The 19,287-nt window shown below is 44.2% G+C and overlaps 1 protein-coding gene across 1 annotated transcript in view; it reads right to left on the bottom strand.

Annotated features, from left to right (window-relative positions):
* Nucleotides 1–5,200: 5,200 nt before the first annotated feature.
* FOXJ3 (forkhead box J3) overlaps nt 5,201–19,287 on the bottom strand; it is a 57,177-nt gene continuing 43,090 nt past the window's right edge. The window contains exons 7-13 of the mRNA XM_077250226.1: nt 18,273–18,401; nt 14,704–14,863; nt 13,634–14,095; nt 12,447–12,536; nt 11,098–11,289; nt 8,968–9,072; nt 5,201–7,111 (exon numbers count right to left, since the gene is read on the bottom strand). Of these exons, the coding sequence (XP_077106341.1) occupies nt 6,996–7,111; nt 8,968–9,072; nt 11,098–11,289; nt 12,447–12,536; nt 13,634–14,095; nt 14,704–14,863; nt 18,273–18,401 (1,254 nt within the window). The 3' untranslated portion in view covers nt 5,201–6,995. The remainder of the gene's footprint in view (nt 7,112–8,967; nt 9,073–11,097; nt 11,290–12,446; nt 12,537–13,633; nt 14,096–14,703; nt 14,864–18,272; nt 18,402–19,287) is intronic.

Here is a 19,287-nt window from a genome sequence, read left to right as displayed (position 1 = left end):
GATGGAACAAGGTAGGTACTACCTATAGATATACATTATGTGGGTAAGGGAGGCGGACGCTCGTATATCATCATTAGGTCCGGTCTGAATAGGAGGCCGTGTTGAAGGGCGTTGTCGAAGGCATAGGATATTGATGAGCGAACGTGCTGGGATAAGGTGTTATCTGAGCATGCTCGGGTGCTATCATAATAGGTTAGTATCCCCGCAGCTGTTCGACAGCAGCAACACAAGCAGGTATTGCCTAACAGCAACGAGGGCTCAAACATATTTTTTGAGTACACCGAAGAGTCGGCTAGCACCAGGGCATGCTCAGATAACACCTTATCCCAGCACGCTCCCTCATTACTAATGTCCTATCCTTAGGGTGCTGGCACATGACCATATAAATTGGATCAAGATCAGACTATAATTAACAGACTGGCTGGCGGCTCTCCTGAACCAACAGGACCACTTCATATTTTCCAATGAATCTGTCACGCTCTGGTTGAGAGAGCCGCCAGCCAGTTTGTACATTGCACTACGATTTCAGTCCAATTTATGCAGCCGTCTGACTGTGCCCTTAGATTAAGTGATTGATATCAGATTGTTGGGGGTCCAGCATCCAGGACCCCCACTGATCAGCTGCTATTAGTTCCTGTGGCAGATGAATGTAAACAGTGAACGGAGCTGAACAACGCAGCTCCCCTCAATGTGCTGTGGCCGCTGCCAGGTACTGCAGAAAAGCTCCTATTCTCTTACACAGCTGATCAGTGAGGCCCATCACTGGTCCGATAGCGATCGGTTATCAATACCATATGCCTGGACAGCCCCTTTATGTGACCACCTTGAATTGCACTTTTTCTGACTTTAGCAGGTACGGCGCAGGATACACAGCAGTCGTGTTCTGACAACATTTACTTCTGGTTTCTACTGGGGTGCGAGTCGCATAAGGCTGCAGTCATCAGAATTAGACTACTTTCACACTAGCGTCGTACGACGCACGACGAATTGCGTCGTTGCGACGTACCGATGCTAGCAGTGAATGCGCCACACAACGGGGGCAGTGGATGCTGTTTTTCAATGCATCTGCTGCCCCATTGTGAGGTGCAGGGAGGAGGGGGCGGAGTTCCGGCCGCGCATGCGCGGTCGGAAATGCTGGAGACGACGCACCAAAAAACATTACATGCAACGTTTTTTGGTGGCGACGGTCCGACGCAACCGTCGCATGACGGTTGCGACGTGTGGCAGTGCGTCGCTAATGCTAGTCTATGGAGAAAAAACGCATCCTGCAAGCACTTTTGCAGGATGCGTTTTTTTTCTCTACAAAACGGCAGTGCACGACGCTAGTGTGAAAGTGGCCTTAAGGGGAACGGTAGCAAGTCATATCCACAGTAAGTATAGTAGCAAGAGATGACTTTGTAGCCAAAGCAGCAGGAAAACAGAGGCTGCTGCAATAGGCTGTTAAATGGCAAAAAAATGGACACCAAAAACAAGGCTGTTCCTCTATTAAACATTTTCTATTAAAATCTGTCTAATACATGCTTCCAATGATAAACAGAACATTAACAAAAATATGTAACATTGTGATAATTAATGATAACCCTGTTAAACAGAACCTGGTTCTATGACTGTATACAGTTTTAAGAATACAAATAATCACATCCCTAAAAAAAAAGTGCTAAACGCTATAGAAAGTACTTCCAGATTCTATGGAGACACATGATGAGTCTCAGCCAATCAGTAACTAGAAAATAAAAAGTCATGTGACAAATTCTATGGCGCTGCAGTCCCATGATTCTTTTCAGAGTAGCTAAGTGCATGGGATACATGCGCCAAATCACAAAAGCGCCTTTTAAAGAGGATTTCTAGCCAGAGCCTAAAGAAAGGGGTAACTCATAACATCCTGGGTCCCAAGGAGAAATCTGGAGCAATCTTTACCCAGAAAAAAAAAACAGCTCCACTCCTGTCCATAGGTCGTGTCTGGTAATACAGCTCAATAATTTACAGTTTGCCAGAGGCAATTAAATCCTAATTGAAGACTATAATAAAACATGACTTTTAATAAAACTATTAAAGGACAGACAATTAAGATCCGCTAAGCTAGTGTATATCCATAATCAGATTATTATTATTAAAACATATGTAATCCACTGGATTTATATCTGGTATCTTTTATTGTTTTAGTTTACTAAAGGGAGTTGGTGCGGCCGGAACCATTACCCTCATTTGAAATTTATTGATGCCTCACTGCCTAGCAACTAAAATAACTCCTTCATCAGGGTGTGAGGCTGGACTGACCGACAGTGCAGTACAGCTGTAATACCAGATACGACCTGTGGACTGGGGTGGCGCTGTCTGTGGGAGAAAGCAGCCGTGTTATCAAATCCAACTGCTTTAAATACATTTAGTGATCTTTTAATGTTCTATTACTAAAATTTGGGGATTCCTCCTCCTTGCGCAGGGGTGTCAAAACCGCTCCGTTCATGGAGAGGGTAACCGCTGCCTTTATATGACTGCTGTAAAGCAATAAGTGACACTACTCCCATCATCTGATGTCGGGGAACTAAGACTCCATATATCGGTAACCGGCTGAGACCTCATCGAACCACAACTCCCAGCATGTTCTGAGAAACCTTTTGAAGATTACGGTTGGCAGACCATGATTACCGGCTGCCTGCTTACTATTTTTTCCCCAACCTACTTAGTATGCTATTTTTATAATTTTTATTTTTACAGTTTCCTAAAATGACACGTTCTGTACCTACAACTATTTAAAAAAAAAATAATAATAAGAGGAACAGGTGGCGACACCTACAGCACCATAGAAACACATCTTCTGTGCCAAAATGGACACTAGGCCTCACTGATCCAGACTGCTAGGCCACGTTGCCATTAGCAACCAATCAGAGAGCACTTTTCACTTCATATACTGCTCTGAGAAAATGTAAGCTGAGCTGTGATTGGTCGCTATGGGTTTTACCAGGCCAGACTTTACTTAGAGACAATTTTGATCAATTTCTGTTGTCCTGTGCATCAGCCGCCCCCCCAAAAAATATTCATAATGTGAATAATTTATACCCCCGAAAACAATTTATCTAAAAGCCTCGATTAGACGACTAGGGAAATATGCTCCACAAATGTAAACATAATGATAATGTAATGGTGATATTGCACAAAAAAATGAACAAAAAGACAATAACAAAGAAGCAATGAGGGACCAGAGGAGTCAATAGGCAACATAGAGCAACCGACCCACAGAAACTGAGGAACTACAGATCCAAGCATACACTACAAGCAATAGAAGCAGCTCTTGTGACTAATAGTGGATGCCGGGATGTGATTTCTTGCATTGGGGCTTAATCAATGTTGTCCAGAATTAGAAAAACATGGCTGATTTCTTCTAGAAACACCACAAGAGCCTGTGGGTCTTGTATTACAGCTCCGCCGCCCTGAAGTAAATGGGGAAAGCTGCAATACCACACACAACCTGTGCACAGATGTGGCGCTGTGTTTTTCAAATAAAGCAGCCGATGACAGGTGAACTAGTCGACTGCTATACTAACAGTGGTCGCAAAATTATAGCCATCTCCACTGATGGGGAACTAGAACTTCCAGCATGCCCTGGCAACCGCAAACACAATTGACCGTGGCCATATTCTGCTGATTGTTGCCATCTTGACCACCACAGAGTACAATCTCTTGTCTGACGTAGAAATGTAAATAAAGGTACCTTCACACGAAGCGACGCTGCAGCGATAGCGACAACGATGTCGATCGCTGCAGCGTCGCTGTTTGGTCGCTGGAGAGCTGTCACACAGACCGCTCTCCAGCGATCAACTATGCCGAGGTCCCCTGGTAACCAGGGTAAACATCGGGTAACTAAGCGCAGGGCCGCGCTTAGTAACCCGATGTTTACCCTGGTTACCAGCGTAAAATCTAAAAAAAACAAACAGCACATACTTACATTCACGTCCCCCTGCGTCCACTTCCTGACTGACTGAGCGCCGTACAGTGAGAGCAGAGCGGTGACGTCACCGCTGTGCTGCTTTCACTTTCACTTTGCGGCGCTGAGTCAGAGGAGGAAGCAGACTGCAGGGGACGCAATGTGAGTATGTGCTGTTTGTTTTTTTTACATTTTACGCTAGTAACCAGGGTAAACATCGGGTAACTAAGCGCGGCCCTGCGCTTAGTAACCCGATGTTTACCCTGGTTACCAGTGTAAAATATCGCTGGTATCGTTGCTTTTGCTTTCAAACACAACGATACACAGCGATCGGACGACCAAATAAAGTTCTGGACTTTATTCAGCGACCAGCGACATCACAGCAGGATCCTGATCGCTGCTGCGTGTCAAACGAAACGATATCGCTAGCGAGGACGCTGCAACGTCACGGATTGCTAGCGATATCGTTATAATGTCGTTTCGTGTGAAGGTACCTTAAGTCTGCAGAGCGCACACTCTCATGGTAGAGGGCAATCACTGATCAGATAACAGACCGTATACATACTGGGACATGTAGTCCTGCTACAACTCTATCCTGTAGAAGGACGGAACACTTCAGTAAGTGACACACAACTACCGAGACTGGATCCGTTTAACAATGGGGGTAGGAGAATCACAAACTCATCTGTCACAGCGTGAGCCATGTACAGTAACGTTAGAAGGGTTCAAACAGATTTTTGCAATATTCAGAACATACTAGCAGACATATTCTGTGTAATTGGTGAATACTATTAAAAATTGATTGTAAAAGTTTAGTCCGGGATTAGCAGGCTGGAAGGGGATCTAGACAGGTAAGAGAGTGGTTGGGGGAACCAATAACTAAAAGTAGCAACCTGATGACTTCGGTGCATACAACATAATGCGGCAGCAGCTTTTACCGCAGATTTTCTGATTCAATTGAATCTGTATTTTCATCGTAACGGCTTAAAAGGCAATTCCTGCCCTGGGGAGAAATAGTTGGATCAGACAGAATCAAACTTGGCGGACAGTTCGGACTAAAGAACAATTTTTGTAGCTTCTAATGCACTTAAAAATCAAGAAGATGGCCCAAATGCAGCTTTTTCCAGGAAATACATGCAAATGTAACCCCTCTTCATGAAAAAGGGGTAAAATACACAGTAAAAATTAACAGAAATGGACATGCTGCAGATTTTAACCCCTTTCTGTTGCGGCCAATTTTCATTTTTCACGTTTGATTTTTTTTTTTTTTTAATCTTTCTCTCTCCCCTTCTTCCAAAAGTATTAACTTTTATTTATTGTTACGTCAGCAGCCATTGGACTAGTTGTAGTTTTGTAAGTCACCATTAAAAAATTGTTCAAATGCTTAAAAAAGAAAACAACCACCCAAAATTCCAAACTTATTTTTTGTTTTTGTTAGAGAGTTCAGTGTAAAAATGATCTGGTAAAAATAATTCCTCAGGTCGGTAACAATATGGCGATAACATACCGTACTTGTAAACTTTTTTTCTTTATAATACACAAATTAATTTTTAATAGAGTATCCCTTCAATGGAACTGCACGAGGGCTTGTTTTTAGCATGGTGAGCTGTACATCTCATTACTATCATTTTGGGGTACACACAATTTGATCCTTTAGTGCATTTTTTGGTGAGTTTACCACACCAAAAAAAAACAGCAAAAACAGCAATTCTAGAGTTTTTTTTCCATTTATTTCTCTATTTTTTGAGTTATGAAAAGGGTGGTAAGCCATACCAAGTGGGTTTCTTCTGTTAGGTTTTTAAAAACGAATTACGTTTTACTTTTAATATCCCAAGGGAAACTAAACTTGTTTGTTTGCTTGTACAATATACTGCAATACTTCATTATAGCAATGGGCACCGGAATGCTCGCCCACTGGAATTCTGCCACTGCTGTAAGAGGCAAGTGGAAGCTGTATGACACAGCCTACACCCACACTCTATATGATGCAGGCTCAGCTACTGAGCCTGCTCAAAACACCCACACCCGACATGTGTCGTACATGTACCGAGGATGTCGGCCAGGGTATAAAATCTGCAACACGTCAATTTCTGTAAGGTTGAGCATACAGCCAATGTATGGTATTTACAAAATCTCATACATCGTAATCTACGGCATATTTTACAAGTGCAAATTTTCACAGAAAATCTGCAGAGAATGGCAGTCAACATTATATCATGAGCAATGGTGGATCTGGGCATACACTTGTACTGTAATGAAAGGACAGGAGCCGCCCTTTGCCTAGCCCCTTTTGACATCCTTCTGCTCCCCATTGTTTTCGTGCTGTGTGTCACCTACAGATGTATTAGCCGTCCTTTCACAAATAAGGCAAAACATGTCCCAACAAGAACAAATCTGTTGATCTGATCGGCGTGGCACTGACAGACGCACCCTACCCCGCCATCCGACTGCAGTCGCCCTGTTACATGGCAGTGTAACAATTAAAATGTCAAAACAAAAGAAAAAACAAACAAAAAAAAGGAATAACAGAAGAGCAAAAGTTTTAAACTATTTCTAACTCTTAAATAAATCACAATTAAAAAAAAAAAAAAAAAAAAGGACTGAAGGGGTCCCAGATACGCCACCTTTCCAGGTAGGGATAATGAAATGCACATTGATAAGTGAAAGTGCTCGGAGAGATTCTGTCCAGATTTCGGTTGAATAATCACAAGACGATAGTGAGCGGCTGCAGATTATCAGGCAGAGGAGAACGTGATCTACGGCTGCGCTCTTCGACTTGGCTGGGAAACTACAACTCCAAGCATGCCCTGGCTGGAGATGCTGCGGACTGTAGTTTGAGAAACGGATTGCAGGGCGCAGATTTACAAGCTGAGCTCCTAGACATTGATATCATCATCCTGCTATGAACAGTTCTGATTGTCATCATCGTTAGCAGTTGCGTGTCTTTTTTCGCTCCTGGCTTGGCCGTCTTTACCTTAATTTTTTTCATATCACATTCATGGTCACTTATACCGACAACACGGGGGGGAAGCAAGGGTAACAAGACAATAGAGCTATTGTATCAGTACAAGTGCTATACAATAGAGTCCCAGTCAAAATCATCTTGGATGTCGTCTGCAGGAAGGGGGCGGCGTATGTGAAAATTTGTGGACGGCATCATGTGAGGCTGGTTCATTACCCCGTGGTGCCCTGATAATGAAATACACACACAAAAAAAAACAACAAATAAATAAATTCCATATTAATAATTATCCCTTTAATGGCAACAAGAGACTCCTTGTGACATTAAACCCTTAACTACTCCATTATGGACAGTGATATTAATTCTTCCCCAAAGACCAGCAAACATGCCACATTTAATTATGCTATTATTGCAGCTAATCCGGGGGGGATGTATTCCAGATTTTATCCAGGTGGCTGTGTGAAGCCCTTTCTCTGGGCACTGTGCAGTCATGGACAAAAGCTTTGAGATTAACACAAAATTTTGGTTTCCACAAAGTTTGCTGCTTCAGCATTTTTAGATCTTTTAGTGAGAGGATTGCAGACGTCCAGAAAAATAAGGGTAAATTGTGGAAATATTATAAGGAATCTATCACCAGGTTTTGCTACCCCATTTGAGAGCAGCATGACATAGAGGCAGAGACCCTGATTCCAGTGGTATATAACTTACTGGGCTGCTTGCTGTCATTTTGATACAATCCATGTTTTCTCTGCTGCAGATCTAGCAGTGCTCTGAAAAATGAGCTGTATATAACCGCGCCCACATCACTGATTGGCAGCTATTTCTACCAGTGTATACAGAAAGCAACCAACCAATGGTGGGGGCGTGGCTGGACTACCTGGCAGCAGCTTTACTAGTCCTGTGATAAAAACAGTTTTATCAGCAGGTGTTTATCAAAACTACAGCAGCCTAGTAAGTGACACTTCACTGGAATCAATCTCTTATACTACATTATGCTGCTCTCAGATTACATAGTAAAAAAGCCTGCTGACATATTCCCTTAAGTTAATGCATAAACTTTATGTATTGGTCAATAAAAGTGTAAAAACTTAGGAAATCATAATTGTCCTTCAGTAACTATAGAAAAATCAGACTAAAGAATATATAAACACTAATGCAAAAATCTTTTGGGAAAACAAAACTTTTGGCCACTATGGTATAAAGTCATTTATCGGAACCTTGTGTGGCGATCTGGATGCAGTGTGCAATATTTGTCTGTATACTGTATGAATTATTTATCTGAAAAACTTTATAAATCTAATCTATTTAAGAGGGATCGATGGCTGCAAGTGCAAATACACAATTACTTGAGTAATATAAAAGTCTAGTAACATTAAAAAAAAACATCAAAACTGCACAGCCTAGATATAAGGAGCTGCTGATCTCATTCACACATAGAAGTAAAGGTTTTGGGAGCTTCTACTTGCTCATGAGAGATCATGGGGCCATGACAATTTTCAAATCTCTTGATTAAAGATAATACCAATTAAGAATTAAAAGAACTCTTGTCACCTGGATTTTTTGCTCTGTAACCTGAGAGCACCATGATGTAGTGGTAGAGGGCCTGATTCCAGCAATATATCACTTACTGGGCTATGTTTTCCAGTTTTAGTACAATCAAAGTTTTATCATCAGGAGATTATCACTACAGAACAACTGTCCTCATGCCTTTTAGTCCAGCCGTGCTCCCAGCACGGATTAGCAGCTCTCTTTTACTATACAATGTACACAGAAAGCTGCAGTGTGAGCAGAGTTACATACAGCTCAACCTCTGCTAAATCTGCAAAAGTGAAAACTGTGATTGTATCACAACTGCTGTACCCATTAAACTAAGTGACACGTCGCTGGAATCAGGGTCTCAGCCCATGCAGAATGATGCTTTTAGATTACATAGCAAAATCCTACTGACAAATTCCCTTGAGGTGGCTGCTACCTGGAGGTAAAACAGATTGTAATCAAGTGTCCAGCAAATGGAGATGATAAAGGCTTCAGTGTCCCACTACCTGCCTCTCAGAGCTCGGCTATCTACAGATCATTCACATACCTGACAAGCCGGTTCCTGTAGTGCTCATAGGTGGTAAGTGAGTGTAACCCGGGGGTCCCATCATCGATGTAGGAACATTTTGCCTGGAGTCTAGATATACATTTCCTGAGACACAGGGAAAAATATATATATACTAATATATTATATATGTAACTTTCTTTTATGCCAAATAACGTAAACAAAAAAATTATATATATGTAAAAGAGGAAAACGGCACAAAAAACTGAAAAATTGACTTTTATTGCGCAAACGGCGTGGCAACGTTTCGGATGTAGTAGCCTTTCTCAAGGACATATACATATATACACATACATATATATATACATACATAAAATGACTTTTTGTGAGGGGTGTTGCCTGTTTGTTAGGGAATTCCCACATGTATTCAGCCTGTCTAGCAGCTGAAAATCATTCAGCTGCGGCGACAAAAACTAAATCTCTGAGCGCGCCAAAATACTCGGAGACCACCCAAGCGTGCTCGAGGAAACCCGAGTAACGATTATACTCACTCATCACTAGCCAAAATCTTGCGATACATAACCCCGTCCATCCTCCCACCAATACGGTGCAGTAGTCCTGTCCCCTTTGCAGAAAATCACCCCCAAAGTATGATGTTTCCCCCACCATGCTTCACGGTTGGGATGGTGTTCTTGGGGTTGTACTTTTTCTTCCTCCAAAACAAGGCAAGTGGAGTTGATACCAAAAAGTTCTATTTTGGTCTCATCTGACCACATGACCTTCTCCCATGCCTCCTCTGGATAATCCAGATAGTAACTGGAGAACTTCAAACGGGCCTGGACATCTGCTGGAGTGAGCAGAGGACCTAGCGTGCCCGGCAGGATTTTAATCCATGACGGTGTAGTGTATTACTAATATTAATGTTTGATACTCTGGCCCAGCTATCTTGAAGTCATTTACCAGGTCCTTCCGTGTAATTCTGGAATGATTCCTGACCTTTTTCAGATCATCTTTACCCCACGAGGCGAGATCACACATGGAGCCCCAGACCGAGGAAGATTGACAGTCATCGTGTTTCTTCCATTTTCTAATAACTGTGCCAACAGCTGTTGCCTTCTCACCATGCTGCTTGCCTATTGTCCTGTAGCCCATCCCAGCCTTGTGCAGGTCTACAATTTTGTACCTGGTGTCCTTAGATAGCTCTTTGGTCTTGGCCATGGTGGAGAGGTTGGAGTGTGCTTGATTGAGTGTGTGGACAGGTGTCTTTTATACAGGTAACGAGTTAAAATCAGTGTAAATAATACAAGTAATGAGTGCAGAGTAGGAGGCTTCTTTAAAAAAAAAAAAAAAAAAACTACGATAAAAATTACAGAGGTCTCCATTCTTTGTAGGTGAGAAAACTTGCAAAATCAGCAGTGTATCAAATACTTATTTTCCCCACTGTATATTTTAGGAAGACCTAAGTCTAAGCTCCTGAGCAAAGCTTAGAATTAGGCCACTAAGGCTGCTTTCACACTAGCGTCGGTACGGGCCCGTCGCAGTGCGTCGGGCCGACGTATGCTGTGAAATAAATGCCCGACGTGGGCAGCGGAAGAAGTCTTACGACGCTTCCGCTGCCCCATTGTAAGGTCCGGGGAGGAGGGGGCGGAGTTTCGGCCACGCATGCGCGGTCGAAAATGGAGGACTCGACGCACAAAAAAACGGTACATGTAACGTTTTTTTTGTGGCGGTGGTCTGCCAAAACACGTCATGCGACGGTTGCAACGTGTGGCAATACGTCGCAATGCGTCGGTAATGTTAGTCTATGGGGAAAAAAAGCATCCTGCAGACAACTTTGCAGGATGCGTTTTTTCTCCTGAACGACGCATTGCAACGTATTGCAAACGACGCTAGTGTGAAAGTAGCCTAAGCGGACAGTTAATCACTACAGGTCCGCCATTTCTTAGCAGGGTTCTACATCAGATTACTTCATGGCTGTCAAGCTCACTATGACCGATCCATTTACATACAGATCCCATTCGCATGTTATCGGGTCTTTTAGGACTAAATGGCGGAGTACAAAGTTATTTCAATATACTGGAACCCCCTGAAGGAACAGGGATGAGAACGGCGCCTCAGAAACACAAAGTGCCAGATATATTTTTTCCATTTGGTTTTGGGGTCTCCTCTCACCTGTCCCGAGGTGCTGTGCGGGTTTAGTATTATGCATGTTACCATGGCATACAGGTGACTGGACGTTGCTCTGTGGATGGATAAACCCGGTGTGATTGAAGAATTCACTGAGCGAGGAGCACAGGTCGGCAAGCTGCACCTGATCCAGTGACCAGTTCTTGAGATCCGCTTGCCTCATACTTTCCATTAAACCTGAGTACAAGGCAGAGAATGTATTTTTGAATTATAAACATAGAAAGTGATTTAAAAAATACCCACGTCCCAAAGAATGTGCAGCGTCTGAATATCCTCCATATAATAGGGACCATTGATTTTGCAGTCCTAAATTTTGCTTACTGGTGAGAAATCCCAGTGGCACTGTCCTACAGAAGAGCTCAATATGGAGTGGGGCTCAATATGGAGTGGGGCTCAATATGGAGTGGGGCTCAATATGGAGTGGGGCTCAATATGGAGTGGGGCTCAATATGGAGTGGGGCTCAATATGGAGTGGGCTCTCCGGAACAGACTCCACTCCATATTGAACTCACTTACAGAACAATACAGTAAGTAAGTAAAGGCTCCATAACTCTAAATGTAAAGGGGCTTTATAAGAAATACATATATGACCTATCCACAGGATACGTGATGAATATCTGATCTCTAGAATGGGGTCCGACATCCCCACCAACCCCCCGTTTTCGTCGATGCGGCCATTGTGTGTATGTGTAAAAAAGTACAGAAAACCCCCGTTAGTGGCCACAAACTTCTGTGTTTCACACTGAAGCATTTTTCACTGCTCCGACCTAGGATCCTTTCCCACTCACGCTGGCGGTGCTGGAACATAGTTTCTCTCCTCTTGTGACTCTCTACATGATTTGCAGGCACATGACTTCACAGTTACGTGCCACTTTATACGGCAAGGATGAGCAAACACTTGTGGAAACCAAAGCAGGATAAATGTGGAAGTTGTAAATTCACAATCCCAGGCCGGTCATAGGTGTCCATAAATCAGCAGCGGACTCTGGGAGAGATGTATATGTAACCTAGAGATGTTGGAGGAGCCCCTTGTATCTGTGTGTTTTATGGACACTTCACAAGACCTGTACTTTTAAGTCTGCCAAATCTCAAAAGAAAGAGAAGCAAACTCCGCGGTTAATCCCTGGGACGCTGCGCCATAAATTGCACACAGGTTTGGATTACAAATGGACAACAGATGCATACTGAAGAGCAACGGGACAAGAGGCCATTTTGCAAGAGAAACGAAAAAGTTCCAAAAATGCAGTTTATGTCTCCGGCAATTCCATGTCGCTCTGGAGCCCTTCTCCCCCCAAAAATGAAAACCCTGCACATCCCTCACGTCATATACCAACCTTGGAACTGGGAGAGATCCACCTCCGACCAGTTGGCACTGCTGGCAATACGGCAGCTTTCTTTGAGCATGTCTAAAGTTGAGTACCAGTCTGAAGGGCAAAAAAAAAAAAATCTAATATTATATAGATATACTGCTATATAAATGGGCAAATTTACCACTCAGGCGTCTGGGAAAGCAGAGTAAGTGCCCTCACTGTAATCCAGCCATTTCTTTCAGAACAGAACCACACTGCAATTATGAGCTGTAATAAGTCTTATCTTACAACCCCCAGCATTTTCTAAGCCAGTGGCCGGTATCAGTACTAAGCTGGCGATTGCCCGTGAACATACAAGCCGTAGTGTCATGTGTTCATCTGGGCCAAGAAGAGCGGCTCGGGTAAGGAAGCGCATTTAATCCTGCTGAGCAGAAGCCCAGATCAGACACAACGTGCTCCTCCATCTCATAATCTCAATTAAATCGGGGCTATGAATAGAATCCGAAAACTCAAGACAATATCCCAATATTATTCCTGTCCACGCACCAGGGAGTGAGAACTAAACACTCTCTTCTTCACGAGCGCAGAACTACACCGTGGAAACTCATACCACACAAGTGTACAGATAAGACCGTGCCATCTACTGATTGCAAAAGGCAGCTCTAGTTAGTATGCGGACCCTCGCACAAAGGCACCATCAACTTTAAAGAATATGTTGATATTTGCATTTTTTATTGCTCCAATATAGATAGATAGATAGATAGATAGATAGATAGATAGATATAAGTTGCATTGAAAAAAAGTCCTACCGTTCTGTGCACACAGCTCCCACATAGATCTATGTGTCTCCTTGGATATATGCTACAGAAAGACCCTTAGAAGACCGATTATGTTACTCCCTTCCATGCACCCCCAATGTAGGGCTGCATGGTCAGACTACATCCATAGTTTGTAACCGTATGGACACAGAGGTCTGCTTTGGAGCTGCATACCCAAAACAATCTGTTTTGGTTTTTTTGTTTTTTTTTAATGAAGACTATTTGCAAAGTAATTTTTGATGCATGGAGGCTTTAAGAGATATTGCAAAGGTGGACAGTGCCTAATTAATGACCCTCCGCTGATGTGTATGGTAGCTGCGGTAGTCGGCGCGGTCAGGTGGCCGGAGGAGGCTACTGATACATGTAAAGCGAGATCCGAGGACTTGTTCTTACCTGAATTACAAGGCAGCGACTGCTGTGTTAGAGAGGTCTGATGTGTGAGCGGTTGGTGCTGATGATTTGGATGATGTTGTAGATGCTGGTGCTGCTGGGCAGGATGCGGAGCCGGGTGCTGTGCAGGATGCGGTGAATGCTGTGCAGGGTGCGGGGCGCGTTGCTGAGAGTGCTGCGGTTGGTGACAGTGAGATGTGTGCTGGTTGGGGTGCTGATGGTGTACGACAGTGTGATGGATGTGTGGTGAGTGCGGGGACTGCTGTGTGTGGATAGGAGTGTGGGACATGTGCACTTGTCCCATAGAGTCACTCACAGACGTGCCAAGACTACTTGCGTGGCTATTTGTCAGGTTATTTTGGCTACCGTGCTGCTGAGAGCTCATTGTGCTACTGGGGGAGTGTTGATATGAGCAGGGTGAATGTGTCTGCTGCGAGGACTCGGACTGGAGATTCATCAGGCCTGCTGAAAAATAAAAAAGAAGAAGGGAGCACTGTTATTACATAAGACTTCATCACTGGCACTAACACAGTCAGCCTTTATTTGCAGGACTGTAATGGTTTCCTGCTTCTTACTGCAGGATTATGGTATGCCCACGTGGCAGAAAAACCGTGCTGCAGACATCATGAATAATGCACAGCAAACGCAGCACATGTCACTGTGGATGCCACCATGGGGTAAGACCGGCTGCGAATATAGCGCCACTTTCACAATATTAGGGGCACGCTGCGGCCTGAAAATCTGCAGCAAGTTATTTCGTCATTTACATGTAGATGGTGGTGGGGGGGGGGGCTCCTAAGAAGAAAAAAAAAGTGACAACTAGGCATCAGAAGGGTGGATTCACATCTGATTTCATTTAAGGGGATGACGAATTAATCTCAAACTCCATGTTTTACAAGCAGATTTGCAGCAGACAATGAAAAGATGCAAATCCGCAAGCAAGACAAGTGCATTTAGGGAGGGTATGTAGAATAAAATGGTGTGCGAGTCCACCTTGGTCATCCAGCCTGGAGCTTTGAGCATGGACTGAGGGTGCCGTCCATGAGTGCCCAGATCCTTTCCACTTCACCTACCTTGGCTTATGGACTGAGCAAAGACATTCTTATATAGGCTTCGAAATGAATCGCTGAGATCTTCAAAATTATATTCTGGGAAAAGTTTTTCTCGCTCTGGCGTGTTGTACTGCGACTGCTGCGTTAATGTTGGAGCCGTTTGCTCAGGATGGCTCGATACCTAGGATTCAATAAGGAGAAAAAACAAAAACACAATTTATTAGGGCAGAAAGTCACTGTGCACATTCTGATATACAAGAAAATGCAGCATATTATTCTGGCAGTAGTAGAGCAGTATTGGTGAGGGACATCTCATTAGTCGTCCTGTTGAATATATTGTAATAAAGTTTATACTTTTATGGATTTTAGATGCCAAAACATAGTCAGAAGCACTGTAGCCTAAACAGATTTCACGTAATTATTTCTGGAGAAGATGAAAATTAGGGATCAAGCCATATATTTGTGCTAAAATTTACATTTTCCATGATTTTCGCTCCTGAACTTTTTTAAAAAAATGAACATAATCTTACACGGTCCTACCTATTTTTTTTTTTTTTTTTGTGCATGAACAGAATTATTTAGAATCATACTGCCCCGACTAGATTAGTATTAGGACTGGCACATAAAAGGCAAGCCATAGTGTGCCACAAGAGGGTTGGATCAGTTCACGTAAAGAACATGGCTACAACTGTGAACATTTGGTTTTCTTTTTATTGTGAAGCAAACAACAAATAGGACAAAATAACTAAGGTTCAGTGTGCATAACTATTCACCCCCCTAAAGCCAGTACTTTGTAGAGCCTCTTTTGCAGCAATTACAGCTGCAAGTCGCTTTGGATAAGTCTCTATGAGCTTTCCGCATCTTGCCACTGGGATTTTTGCCCATTCCTCAAGACAAATCTTTTCCAGCTTAGATGGTTTCCTCTGGTGAACAGCAATCTTCAAGTCTGACCACAGATTCTCAATTGGAACATGCTCTAGGCTTTGACTAGGCCACTCCAAAACATTTATACATTTCCCTTAAACCACTTGAGTGTTGCTTTAGCAGTATGCTTTGGGTCATTGTATGGTTGGAAGGTGAAGCTCCGTCCTAGTCTCAAATCACTGACAGACTGAAACAGGTTTTGCTCAAGAATATCCCAGTATTTTGCACCATCCATCTTGCCTTCCCCTTGACTTGGACCATTTTCCCTGTTCCTGATGCTAAAAAACATCTCCAAATGATGCTGCCACTACCATGTTTCACTGTGTGGATGGTGTTCTTGGAGCGATAAGCTGTGTTGGTTTGGCCCCAGAAATAGGATTTACCTTGGGTGACCAAAAAGTTAAATTCTGGTCTCATCTGACCACAGCACATTCCTCTATACATTTGGGGAGTCTCCCACATGTCTTTTGGTAAACTCAAAACAAATCTTACAATTTTTGTGTGTAAGTAAAGGCCTTTTTCTGCTCACTCTTCCATACAGGCCACCTCTCTGGAGTGTACGGGGAACTCTGCAGTTCCTTCAGGGTTACCTCTGGTCTCTTTGCTGCCTCTATGATTTATGTCCTCCTTCCCTAGGCTGACAGTTTTGGTGGGCATCCTCTCTTGGCAGGTTTGTTATGGTATCATGTTCTTTACATTTGATAATGGATTTGATGGTGATCTGGGGGATCATCAGAAATTGGGATATTTTCTTATAACCCAACCCTGACTTGTACTTCTAAACAACTTTGCCCGTGACTTGTTTGGAGATGTCCTTGGTCTTCATGGTGGTGTTTGGAGATCTTCTTTGTATTCATTGTGATGTTTGGAGATGTCCTTGGTCTTCATGGTGTTGTTTGAAGATCTACTTGGTCTTCATGGTGGTAGTTCCGCATTTTTTGTGCAAATGTAGCCTTTTTTTCCGCGAAAAAATCGCATCGCGGAAAAAAACATGTTCATTAAAATGCGGAATTGCAGGGGATTCCGCACACCTAGGGGTCCATTGATCTGCTTACTTCCCGCACGGGGCTGTGCCCACGATGCGGGAAGTAAGCAGATTATGTGCGGTTGGTACCCAGGGTGGAGGAGAGGAGACTCTCCTCCACGCACTGGGCACCATATAATTGGTAAAAAAATAAGAATTAAAATAAAAAATAGTCCTATACTCACCCTCTGATGGCCCCCGAAGTGTTCCCGCCTCTGTGCTGCACGCTGGCTTCGGTTCCTGTAGCTGGTGTGCGGTGAAGGACCTTGCCGAATGACGTCACTGTCCTGTGATTGGCCGAGACCGCTCACGTGACCGTGACGTCATGGAAGGCCCTGCGCGCACACATCAGCTATAGGAACGGACGCCGGTGAGGAGATCTGATGTCTGCGGGTGAGTATAAGCATTTTTTTTATTATTTTTAAACGTTCTATCTTTTACTATAGATGCTGCAAAAGCAGCATCTATAGTAACAAGTTGGTCACACTTGTCAAACGCTATGTTTGACAAGTGTGACCAACTTGTCAGTCAGTTTTCCAAGCGATGCTACAGATCGCTTGGAAAAGTTTAGCATTCTGCAAGCTAATTACGCTTGCAGAATGCTAAAAAAAACGCAAAAAAAACGGAAAAAAAACGCAAAAAAAAAAATGCGGATTTCTTGCAGAAAATTTCCGGTTTTCTTCAGGAAATTTCTGCAAGAAATCCGCAACGTGTGCACATACCCTTAGCGATTCCCACAACCACAATTACATCTAGTGATTAATGTGACGAGTCCTACACCATCAGTGACATTTCCAAGGCAAACATGTCATGAGTGCCAGATAGAAATCCTCGCTGTCATCGACGGTGTGGATGCGTGTGTATTATAGAAGCTCAGGAATCTTGCATTTTAAGTTCTGTGATATCAATCTGTCCAGTTGTGAAGCAGAAGTGACTACGAATCAATGTCAACTGCTACCTTGGAAATGAAAGGGATACGAGGAGCTCTGGAGTCAATTGCAAGATAAGTCCCAAAATTAAGTGATTTTGCAGATGGTGGCCACAGACCGTTCCTCTCATCTTCTATAATTCTTCCCTAGTTTTGATGGTGTCCATTTCACCACTGGTAGCATGGGAAGCTACCTGCTGCCCAGTCTGGTCGCACAGGTAGTCCAGATCCTCCAGGATGGCTCATCCATACGTGCCGTTACATGAAGCTTTGCTACGTCTACCAGCAAAGTCTCAAGTTGTATGGATTAGATACCAGGACATGGACTGTTAGATGAGGGCAATAAAAGGGCATCTACAAAGCAGCAGGACGATTATCTGCTCCTTTGCCTCTTGAGGAACAGGAGGAGCACAATCAGAGCCCTATAAAATGCCCTCCAGCGGCTCCTGGTGAGAATGTTCTGATCATATTGCCAGAAACAGACTCCATATTAAGTAGCACTAGGGACTGACATCCTATAGAGAGACCGATGCTCACAGCCAGCACCATGCAGCTTGATCGGCATTCACTGGAGGACAAGAGCTTTGGCAGGTCCACCACTGGCATTAGCTACACAGATGAGAGCAAGTTCACACCGAGCACTGACAGACTTCACAGTCTGACCTTGTTGCCGGTGGGTCAGTATTTATATACGCTGTGTGCACACATACGTACCGGTGTATAGCTGTGCACGCTGCCAACGCTGTTCAAGTTTAAGGACGCCACACTCTGATCAGAAAGGCTGTTGTTAAGGCTGCTTCTAGGACTGTCATTGCCATCCTGACTTGTGTTGTATAAAGTTACCTAAATAGAGAAAGGAAAAAAACTAATTAGACACAATCTCCACAGTTGTTAGATCCTAATAGTTCGTCAAGATGTCAACAGCTTCATTAACTGTTTTTGTGAAAGCTGGGTGACAATAAATCAGGCAGCCATCACAGCGCTCACTCAGCTGTCACCAAGCATTCTAGAAAGTAAATCCAAGCCGGGATGGGTGTTCGGGGGCAGCTCACACGAGCCGGGATGGGTGGTCGGGGGCAGCACACACGAGCCAGGATGGGTGGTCGGGGGCAGCTCACACGAGCCGGGATGGGTGGTCGGGGGCAGTTCACACGAGCCGGGATGGGTGGTCGGGGGCAGCTCACACGAGCCGGGATGGGTGGTCGGGGGCAGCTCACACGAGCCGGGATGGGTGGTCGGGGGCAGCTCACACGAGCCGGGATGGGTGGTCGGGGGCAGCTCACACGAGCCGGGATGGGTGGTCGGGGGCAGCTCACACGAGCCGGGATGGGTGGCCGGGGGCAGCTCACACGGCTAAGGATACTTTTTGCAGTTGCAGGAGGTCAACAGGTTGTAAAAAAAAGAAAACCTCTAAGGCTCCATGAAGCCCCGCCCTAGGCCGCACCTCCGCCTCTAGCTCCGCCTACTTCTGCATGAGGCCGGCATGCGGCCTGTGTGCCTATCGTTAACATTAGGTGCGCAGGTCGTGCCGCAGTATGCGGATGCTTCCGTATGCGTCGTTTTGACGATGCGGCGACCAGCGTAAACGCAGCTTGTAGCAATTTCATTTTTTTGCCGCATCGTCAAAAGGACGCATACGGAAGCATCCGCATACTGCGGCACGACCTGCGCACCTAATGTTAAAGACAGGTACACAGGCTGTAAGCCGGCCGCATGCAGAAGTAGGCGG

Source organism: Ranitomeya variabilis, chromosome 4 (genome assembly GCF_051348905.1).
Source record: "Ranitomeya variabilis isolate aRanVar5 chromosome 4, aRanVar5.hap1, whole genome shotgun sequence".
NCBI classification, from domain to species: domain Eukaryota; kingdom Metazoa; phylum Chordata; class Amphibia; order Anura; family Dendrobatidae; genus Ranitomeya; species Ranitomeya variabilis.
The sequence above is the reverse complement of the archived record's forward strand: the minus strand, read 5'-3'. Positions and strand labels throughout refer to the sequence as shown.